Source organism: Lepus europaeus, chromosome 5, assembly GCF_033115175.1.
Source record: "Lepus europaeus isolate LE1 chromosome 5, mLepTim1.pri, whole genome shotgun sequence".
NCBI lineage: Eukaryota > Metazoa > Chordata > Mammalia > Lagomorpha > Leporidae > Lepus > Lepus europaeus.
Genome location: NC_084831.1, coordinates 22059506 through 22069965, shown reverse-complemented (window position 1 = coordinate 22069965; position 10460 = coordinate 22059506). Strand labels below are relative to the sequence as shown.

The 10460-nt window shown below is 47.4% G+C and overlaps 1 protein-coding gene across 3 annotated transcripts in view; it reads left to right on the top strand.

The window, feature by feature from the left end:
- Positions 1-832: 832 nt before the first annotated feature.
- The window catches only part of SRSF4 (serine and arginine rich splicing factor 4), a 29150-nt gene continuing 19522 nt past the window's right edge, over positions 833-10460 (top strand). Inside the window, exon 1 of one of the 3 annotated variants that reach the window (XM_062190827.1) lies at positions 833-1036. In XM_062190827.1, the coding sequence (XP_062046811.1) occupies positions 930-1036 (107 nt within the window). In that variant the 5' untranslated portion in view covers positions 833-929. The remainder of the gene's footprint in view (positions 1037-10460) is intronic. The other 2 variants (XM_062190823.1, XM_062190821.1) reach the window with 2 other exon arrangements.

The following is a 10460-nucleotide window of genomic DNA, read 5'->3' as shown; positions in this document are numbered from 1 at the left end:
AAGCTCCTGGCTCCGGATCGGCACAGCTCCGGCTGTTGCAGCCATCTGGGGAGTGAATCAGCGGATGGAAGACCTCTCTCTCTCTGCCGCTCTGTAACTCTGCCTTTCAAATAAATAAATCTTTAAAAAAGAAAAGAAAAGAAAACAAACTTCCCTGGTCAAGTAGTTTACCCAGGGTCACCGCCAGCCTAACTGCAAAGCTCTAGGCTTCTCCGTGTCTCCCCGTCGCTCCCATTTAAGCAAAGCGTCCAGTTTACAGTTTACTGGGCACTGACGAGGTGCCGGAACAGTACCAAGAGCTTAACGTACCTCTTCTCCCAAACGAGTAATCCTCACACAACTCAAAGAGGTGGGAATTCCTGTCCCCCTTTCACAGAGAAGACGGAGAAGCCTAGGAGATATCGCGCGAGACGAGCCCCAGGTCACGAAAACGTAAACACTTGGAAGCCAGGTTGAATCCCACAGCTCCTGCTCTAAAGCCGAAACCACTCCCGGTTCAAAGGACAAAGCCACGAACGCTCGCTGGGCACCGGCAGGCAGGCGCACTTCCGGAGGGAGGGGCGAAGCCGGGGCATGCGGAAGGCGGCCACGGCGAGCTCGCGAGAAGACGTGCTGGGAAGCGGGTGGTCAGCCCCGCCTGTCGATCACCTGGCCCCGCCCCAGCGCAGGCGCGCCCCCGGACAAGCCCCGCCCCCCAGCCTTGGTCGGGCGGGAAGCGAACGCGCGCTCCCTCCCGTTACCCTCCGCCTGCGGGAAGGGCGGGGGAAGCGGAGGCGCGCGCTCGCGAGCTGCGTGCCCGCGTACGTCGCCGGGGTTCGGCTGCGTCGGTCCCGCCGCCCGCCCGTTGCCGCCGCCGCCGTGCTCTTGCTTCGCCGGCCGCCGCCTAAGGGGGGCTGGGGCCGGGGCCAGCCGCCACCACCATTGCCGGGATGCCGCGGGTGTACATCGGCCGCCTGAGCTACCAGGCCCGGGAGCGCGATGTGGAGCGCTTCTTTAAGGGCTACGGGAAGATCCTGGAGGTGGACCTAAAGAACGGGTGAGGAGGGCGAAAGAGGGGCCGGCGGGTGGGGACAGGGCTCCGGAGGTGGCAGGGGGCCGCGCGGACGGGAGAGGGTCCCCAGCGCGGCGCCCAGCAGCTGCCGGCCTGGTCCGGCTCCGCCATGGTGGCGGCGCCTCGGGGGCGCGGGTAGGCCCCGGCTCCCACTGCGCCTGCGCGGGTGGGGGTGGTGGCGGGATAATGGGAGCGGTGGGGAGGCCCGGAGTGGGACCGCGAGAGGGAACCCCCGCGTGGGCTCGGAGCGGGCGGGAGGGCGCAGCTCCCGGGCGGCCGGAGGCCAGGCCCTGGGAGTGGGGCCTGGTTCGTCTCCGGCCGGAGGCCGACCTTTCCCGCTCCGGGGGCTGCTGGAAATAAACACACAGGGTTTCCTGCTCCTTTTCACCTCTTGCCCGGTCTGGTGGAGCGGACGGTGCCAGGGCGTCTCTCTCGGGGACGGGAGCTCTGGAGGGAGGCCTCTTTTTTCCAGACTTGCCATGTGCCACACTTTTTTTGGGCGGGAGACTCCAGTTTGAGTAGTCTGGTTGACAGTTTCGAAAGTATGGTCTTGCCGCGCTGAGAGCTTTCGCCGTGCCCTCCCTATCTGAGGGTAAAGTCAACGTTTAGCTAGTTATCTGTCGGACTCCGAGCAGAGCTTCCATTCTGTAGTTTCCGCTCCCTAGCTTGCTCCCCCCCCCCCAAAAAAAAAAAGACTTTGCTTTTGTAGAATGTGTTGGAGAAGAGGGGCCTCCCTGGCTAGTGTCTGCTGGTTGGTGCAGGGGGAGCCCCACGGCTTGCGATTGCTAACTTACTGCTGTCCCGGATATGGTCTGTTGGTTGTGTTCCTGAGCTACTTTGGCAGGGGGAAGTGGGTGAGGAAGGAGGCCTGAAGGGGGACCAGGAAGTGTTAGGTAGGACTTGGAAAGCGTGGACATAAAAACTGGGGCCAACATTTTAGGGCACTAAGCCTTGGGAAACACCCTTGGCTTTTAAAAAAAAAAAAGATCCCTCTACTTTGCAACAGGTCTGATGTGACTGCATTTGCTCCCCAGTGTGATGTGAGCAGCTGGACTTGACAGGTCCTGAAAGCACATGTTCTTAAGGTGTCTGGGTGTTAAAACGTGGTGATTGGAAAGGCTCACCTTGAGGACAGCGGTGAAGAAGGAACACTGCTTCAGTGAGCTGCTTATTGTGACTACTGGCTGCTTCTAGCGTAAATTAAAAGGCTTAGAAAATTACTCATTTTGTATGATGGAACTTTCCATTCTTAAGGAATGTGCTAGATAAGGGGGGGTTGTTGTGATATTTATGTATGTGAAAAAATTAGAACTCCCACCTTTTTCCAGAGCTTTCTGGAAGTTGACAGAACAGCTAACTTTTGTGGAGGAAATGTGGATCTGGAAGCCAGACAAGCCTGGGTCCGGCCTTGGCTGTGCTACTTAAATACCTGTAGACAAGTTCTGTCTCTGAACCTGTTTTGTCATGTACATGGAAAAAGAAGATGGGAGATAATTGCAGGAAGTGATAGCTATAATCATTAAAAAAAAGTCATGAGGAGGCATCTTAGCTTACTAGTATTTGATAACATAAGGCACATGTGTTGAAGTTCCTTTTCTAGGATACTCTGTAATAGTAAGGAGGGGGGAGCTGGTGAATCAATCCAGTGTGTTGATAACTCACCAACAAGATATCCACTGCTGTGCAAATTAAATTGGGGGAGGGGAGGGGACAGAAGAACAGTTCTGCTATCCAGTGAATTGTTAACAACATGCACTTTGGATTAAGGGATGATTGCTCTCTAAAATTTGGAATGGCTTACTTGAGAAGATGTGTTTGAGATGGACTTGAAGAATGGAATGGATTGACTAAGAAAGGAATTCAGAGGCTCTGGAAGGCAGGCTTGAGCAACCCAGGAAATGGTGAGATAAGAGGAGGGAGACTTCAAGGCCCTTTATACCTGGGTCTTTTTTTAGGAACTAAACCAGGATAGGCATGAAATCTGTCATTGAAAGTCAAGGTTGAAATGAAGACTGGGGAGTCGTGTCAGGGATTTGAAGCGATGATAATCACCAAATGGCACACAGTATGACCTCCTGGGAACATTCAGGAATCATTGCAGAGGAAAATGACTTCTAAGAAGAGGACCAGTAGTAAGGATGTATTTCAACCAAGAAGAGACGGATAGGTGGTCTGGAAGGAAGGAATAACTACAGAAGAAGACATTTTAGCTACATTTGTAAGCTTGTAGTCCCCAAACTGAGAAGTATAGCAAATCTCCCTGCTGAGAAGCGTCTTTGAACATAGCTGGATTGCGATTATTAATCATTAAAACTCAAAAGCAGATTCTGAATGAATGGGGCTTGTGGAATTGCCAAAGAGTTCAGATTTGTTGAAATGTGACATCAGTAGATATGTTAGGCAAAGGGGTCAGTGAAGTTCAGAACTAATTAAATGAAGCATAAAATACTTGCATAACAGAAGGGTGACCAAATGAGGATGCAGATGGGCTCTACAGAGAAGATTGGTGTCCAGGAAAGAAGTCCATGGATCTACAGGTTGGGAGAAGAAGTGTATGTGCAGTGGTTCACCATGTGCCATTTCGTTGTACCCGAGGGCCTGTGTTTTAGAGAACCTCTCTTGAGTGTTTCAGTCTGGGACCACAGACATGTTGTAGATGTACCAGGATCATAAGGACCATTTCAGATCCCCTTACAGTCTTCCCCGTGTTCCTACCTGCAGCTCTGACTCCAGCAGGATCCACTGTGGAGAGCAATGGAGAGGGGCAAGGAAAATCCTGGGATTTTCATATAAAGTGTAGAAGGCTTTTTATTTAGTATAGGAGTTTTTTTGTCACAAGATCTTGTAGTTTCAGATATGTTAATTATTCTATAATTTAGTTAATGAATAAAACATATCACATCCTAAGATTATTTTACCTGCCTAGTAGCTGAAAGGATAAACTTCAAATTTTTGAAGTTTGGTTTGTTTTGCTTTTAATTTCATTAAAGTCATGAATTAAAACTCTCAAGGTGGGGCAGGCATTTCGCCTTGTAGGTAAACCACTGGTTGGTGCCTGGAGTCCCACATTGAATTGCCAGGGTTCAGTCTCCTGGTTCAGCCTCCTGACCCTAGCTTCCTGCCACTGTAGCCCCGAGGAGACTGGGCTGTGAATTTCAGAGTCCCCAACCTGAGAACTATAGCAGATCTTGTAAATAAATTGTAAATAGAATGAAATTGTGGATACAATTTTCAGGGGATGTTCTCTACTTAATTTGTTTTCATGATCTATATGACTAGGAAATTTTTGTTTTCACTCTTTTTTAAAAACTGTTCGAGTAGAATGCACCTGAATTTTTAAAATATGTAGTTTAAGTCTCCTTTCAGAGTCAGGTCATTGTTCTGTGTGTCTGATCACTGTAGGGCATTGTTAGGCCTGAGAGCCCGAGGAAGCTCTGCCAATTCCAGAACCTACACAGGGATTTTTCTCTTTGACTGAATCCTTGGTGGGAGTTTGTTTTTTCCTTCATCTTTCCCTTTAAAAGTTTGATGTTTCTGGTTAGTTGAGTTATTAATATATCCTTAACCATGTGAGATTATTTCTACCCACCTCCCAAGTGACAGATATATACGTTTTTCATTTTATGATAATACTACAACTAATGAGTGACAGTAATTACAAAGAAAAAGCAAATACTTTCCCCTAAGGGAGCCCACCACCGCTATGTTCATAGGCCAATCTGCCAGCCTCAGTCATCATGTCCCATTTAAACCCACATGAACCAAGGTTTTGAGTCTGTTCAGAAAAGTAGTAAAGCATTTGGTTCTGGGTTAATTTTTTGGCTATCTAAGAAGAAATTAAAAAGCTTTGATTTAAAGGAGTATGCTGTGTAGATGTAATTAAAATTAAAGACCCATTCTTTTTGTATTTTAACATTTCAAAGTAGCACATATTTCTGGTTCTAAAATTTTTACATGTTCATAAAATTTTTTAATATTGAGGACAGAAAATTTTAAATGGCACTGTCTGCTTTTTGGGTACATGATTTTGCCTTTTTCATACAATGTTTTGTCACTTCCTTCTTTCTAACAGTCTGATGTTTTCCTCTATCATAGGTATTTCCACTGAGAAATGCTTCTGAATGTACTTAATTAAAATTTTATAAGGCAGGTTATCATTTTTCACTAGTATGTGCATATATAACACTGGTGAATATCCTTATAAAAGTATACAAAGTATTGTTACCTTAAGGCAGATTCCTGAAACATACTAAGTTTTTTAAAAAGATTTATTTATTTATTTGAAAGCCAGAGTTACAGAGCTGAGGAGAGAGACACAGAGAGAGAGCTTCCATCCACTTGTTCCCTCGCCAGATGGCTGCAAAGGCCAGGGCTGGCCAGACCAAAGCCAGGAGCTTATCCAGGTCTCCCACTTGGGTGCAGGGGCCCAAGCACTTGGGCCATCCTCCGCTTCTTTCCCAGGCATATTAGCAGGGAGCTGGATTAGAAGTGGAGCAAGGGGCCGGCGCCGTGGCTTATTTGGTTAATCCTCCGCCTTGCAGTGCTGGCATCCCATTTGGGTGCCGGGTTCTAGTCCCGTTTTCTCCTCTTCCAGTCCAGCTCTCTGCTGTGGCTAGGAGGGCAGTGGAGAATGGCCCAAGTACTTGGGCCCTGCACCCGCGTGGGAGACCAGGAAGAAGCACCTGGCTCCTGGCATCAGATCGGATCGGCCGTAGCAGCCATTTGGGGAGTGAACCAACGGAAGGAAGACCTTTCTCTCTCTCTCACTGTCTATAACTCTACCTGTCAAATAAATATAAAAATTAAAAAAAAAAAAAAAGGTGGAGCAAGCGGTCAAGACTTGAATCAGTGCCCATATGGGATGCCAGCTCTGCAGGCAGCGGCTTAATCCACTATACTACAATGGCAGTCCCTTTTACTCTATTTTATTTCCATTACCTTCTAGACAGTGTTACGTCTGCAACTGCTGTGTCAAGATTTCCTATTTTCTGGGGCCAGCGCTATAGTGTAGTGGATAAAGCTGCCACCCGCAATGTTGGCACCCCGTATGGGCACTGATTCAAATCCTGGCTGCCCCACTTCTGATCCAGCTCCCTACTGACAGCCTAGGAAAAGCAGCAGAAGATAGCCCACATGATTGGGCCCCTGTCACCTACTTGAGAGATCCAGATTGGCTCCTGGCTTCAGCCTGGCCTAGCTCCTGCCATTGTGGCCATCTGGGGAGTGAATCAGCAGAAGGAAGATATTTCTCTCGGTCTTTCTGTCTCTCTAACTTTCAAATAAATAAATAAATCCTTAAAGAAAATTTTCCTGTTTTCTAAACTTCAAACTACCCTTTAAAATATTTTTATATGTTGTAGGTTTTTTTAAAATATTTATTAAAATATTTAAAGTTATAAATGAAGGCATCATCTTACATTGTTTAAGGCTCATTCATTCAGCCTACTAGGAATAACGGATTCAAGAACTTTTTTACAAAACTTTTTGAGTAGAAAATATGGTAGGTTCCTTTTAGCCCATTTATGGAAAACAAAGTAGAAAAGTGATAGCATTAAGAATGCTTCTCAGTGGAAGATGGCCCAGGTCCTTGGGCCCCTGCACGCACTTGGGAGACCTGGAGGAAGCTCCTGACTCCTGGCTTTGAATTGGTGCACTTTCGGCCATTGCTGCCAACTGGGGAGTAGCCAGCCGATGGAAGACACCACTTGCTCTCGCTCTCTCTCGCTTTCTCTGCCTCTCTTTTCTCTGTGTAACTCTTCAAATAAATGAATCTTTTAAAAAATGCTTTTAACATAAGTGAAGTCTTAAGTACAACTTCATATCCTACTTTTTCTACTTATCTTTTTCTGTAACATTAAAATTGCTCTTGTTAACATTTTATTGGATGCATAAAATCCATTGTATGCTATATCATGATTTACCCAACTATTGCTTAATTCTTGCATCAAAAATAACCCTGTGAGGCTGGTACTGTGGCATAGTGGATAAAGCTGCTGCCTGAAGTGCTGGCATCCAATATGGGCATCAGTTCAAGTCCTGGCTGCTCCTCTTCCAATCCAGCTCTCTGCTATGGCCTGGGAAAGCAGTACAAGATGGCCCAAGTCCTTGGGGCCCTGCACCCATGTGGAAGACCGGAAAGAAGCTCCTGGCTTTGGATCGGCGCAGCTCCAGCCATTGCAGCCATCTGAGGAGTGAACCAGTGGATGGAAGTCTGTCTCTGTCTCTCTCTGCCTCTCCCTCTCTGTAACTCTGCCCTTTCAAATAAATAAATCTTTTTAAAAAATAAGTCTGTGATGGATATTGTGTGCATAAGAATTTTACTTTTTTTTTTTTTTTTTTTTTTTTCAGATTTATTTATTTATGTGAAAGGCAGAAATAGAAAAGAGGGAGAGAGGCCGGCGCCGTGGCTCAACAGGCTAATCCTCCGCCTTGCGGCGCCGGCACACCGGGTTCTAGTCCCGGTCGGGGCACCAATCCTGTCCCGGTTGCCCCTCTTCCAGGCCAGCTCTCTGCTGTGGCCAGGGAGTGCAGTGGAGGATGGCCCAAGTGCTTGGGCCCTGCACCCCATGGGAGACCAGGAGAAGCACCTGGCTCCTGCCATCAGAACAGCGCGGTGCGCCGGCCGCAGCGCGCCTACCGCGGCGGCCATTGGAGGGTGAACCAATGGCAAAAGGAAGACCTTTCTCTCTGTCTCTCTCTCACTGTCCACTCTGCCTGTCAAAAATTTAAAAAAAAAAAAAAAAAGAGGGAGAGAGAAACCTTCCTTCTGCTGGTTCACTCCCCAGCCTGGGCTGGGCCAGGCCAAAGCCAGGAACCAGGAGCTTCTTTTAGGTCTCCCACGTGGGTGCATGGGCCTAAGTACTTGGGCCACCTTCCACTGCTTTCCCAGGTGCATTAGCAGGGAGCTGGATTGGAAGTGGAGCAGCCAGGACTCAAACCTATGCCCATGTGGGATGCTGGCACTGCAGACAGAGGCTTAACTTTTTTTGTTAAGTTTTTATTTATTTATTTGAGAGGGAGAGACAGAGAGAAAGGTCCTCCATCCACTGGTTCGTTCCCCCAGATGGCCACAACAGCCAAATCTGGGAACTTCCTCCAGGTTTCCCAAACACTTGGGCCATCTTCTACTACTTTCCCAGGCCATAGCAGAGAGCTGGATTGGAAGTGGAGCAGCTGGGACACCAACCAGCACCCATATGGGATGCTGGCACCACAGGCAGAGGCTCAGCCCACTACACGACAGCACTGAACCCCAAAGGCTTAACTTTTTAGGCCACAGAACCAAGCCCTTGTTTGCATCTGTATTATGCCTAGAACAGCTTCCATGGAGTAAAATGCATACATCACAGGAGGACTGAACATAGTCAAGGTCCTCAGTGCATATTTTAAAGGCAGAGTTACAGAGAGAGGTCTTCCATCCACTGATTCACTCCCCAAATGGCCACGACAGCTAGAGCTGGGCCAGTCCAAAGCCAGGAGCTTCTTCAGGGTCTCCCATGTGGAGCGGCCAGGACTTGAACTGGCACCCGTGTGGAATGCTAGCCTTGCAGAGTAGCAGCTTTAACTGCCACTTACAATGCTGGCCCCATTTTGTTTTTTTAACCAGTTTCCTCTCCTGCCTTTTTTTTTTTTAAAGCAGAGATTGACAAAGATTTTAAATTCACTGGTTCCCTCCCCAAATGCCCACAACAGCTGGGGCTAGGTCAGGTTGAAGGCAGGAGCCTAGAATTCGGTCCCTGTGGTGGCTGAGACTTACGCCATCACCTGCTGCTTCCCAGGACACTCATTAGCACAGAGCTGAAGTCAAGCAGAACCAGGACTTGAATCAGCTACTCCAGGATGGGACGTAGTCATGCCAGTGGTTGAGCCAAGTGCCTGCCTTTCATGTTGTTGTACTGAAGTCTCTTGTTGAAGTTAGCCTGTCTCTGTTTTATTCTGTTCTCTTTTACCCTGAGACTTGGGTGAGTTATTTTTCTGTCATTTTGAAAAAGCTGTGCAAAGAGAATACCATATTGGGGTTTCTGACCACATGTTATTGGCATAAATTGCCCAGCTTGTAGTATGAATAAACCGCATTTGTAATTACATGGCAGTCATTTTAAGCTCCTATTGCTAAGTTTTATTTCATGTTCCTCCTTTTCTCGTTAAGGTATTGAATGAAAAGGGCAATATGAAGTACTGTCCTTTCTTAAAAGATAGGCACAAGGTGTAAACTGGACAATAACATGTGGTTTGTATTCCCAGTATTTTTGGATGCTTCCAGATAACCTGGACAGAAAATTGTGCTTTGAGCACCTCAGAAGAAAGGTGTTCCAAGCATCTGAGAGACTTCTGCTCAGGGTGGTATTTATAAATGTGTAAGCTAATAGTAAAATCTTAAAACTCTAGAAAATATTAACAGCATGTATTTGTATGATTTTATTGTCAACTGAGTATATTCAAACAAGTGCTATCCCTGGTTTGTGCTGATGGGTGAAGCAAGGTGTGGAGCAGTGAAGTGACTCTCCCAAGGTTGCAAAACCCTGACAGCCCTGGAAACTAAAGAGCTCTTACTCACATGGCAGCATGGGCAGTAGCAGCCAATGCTTCTCTCATGCTGTTTTCTTACAGATAGCTTAATCCTTGCCTTTCGGGACTTGTCTCCAGGGGTAACAGTTTATTAACCTGTTCAGCCTTTAGTCTGCAGAAACTTCCAGCAAGCTGACAGGTTACTGCCGAAAGTGAAATAGCTGGTCCTTATGATGATGGTGTACCTGGGTGAAGACTGCTAGCGATTACCCTCCTCTGGCTGCTCTTCGAAGAGCTCTAAGGTGATATCAGCTCTGTCATGGCTGGCTGGGGAGGATTTGTGTAAGTCAATGTTCTCTGTCCTATTCCTAAGGCTGTCTGGTATGGAATTTCCTAAAGGTGAAGGATCAGATTGTGCTGTGAGTTTACCTGCACGTGACTTTCCTGTGTCAGGATGAAAGTCTCCCAGGCTAGAGATCCCTGAGCTGCAGGTGATACCTAGGGAAATGCTTAAAAGACACTTGTTACCCTTCCACCAGGTCTCCAACCTGTATTGGGACTGTATACCAGAAGGGAGGCCTTCACAAACAGGTCCAAGACCTGGGAGGAGGATTGGAGAAAGGCGTGTTGAATTGAGCCTTCAGGAATTAAAGAAAGTGTTCATATGGATAAAATGAAGCTACTGACCCATTCGTATCAAGAGAATTTAAAACCTGTTTAAATATCTGAATTAATGAAATGGCCAATTTCACAGGAAGGCCATGAAGTAGTGTGGGGGTAGCATCTTTAACCAAAACTAAACATGAAGGAGATTGAGACTGCACCCAGGGCCAGGGGTGGTTATGAGGGACATGGAAACAGACATGGTGATCCCAGAGGCCTAACCTTTATGAGAGTGGCA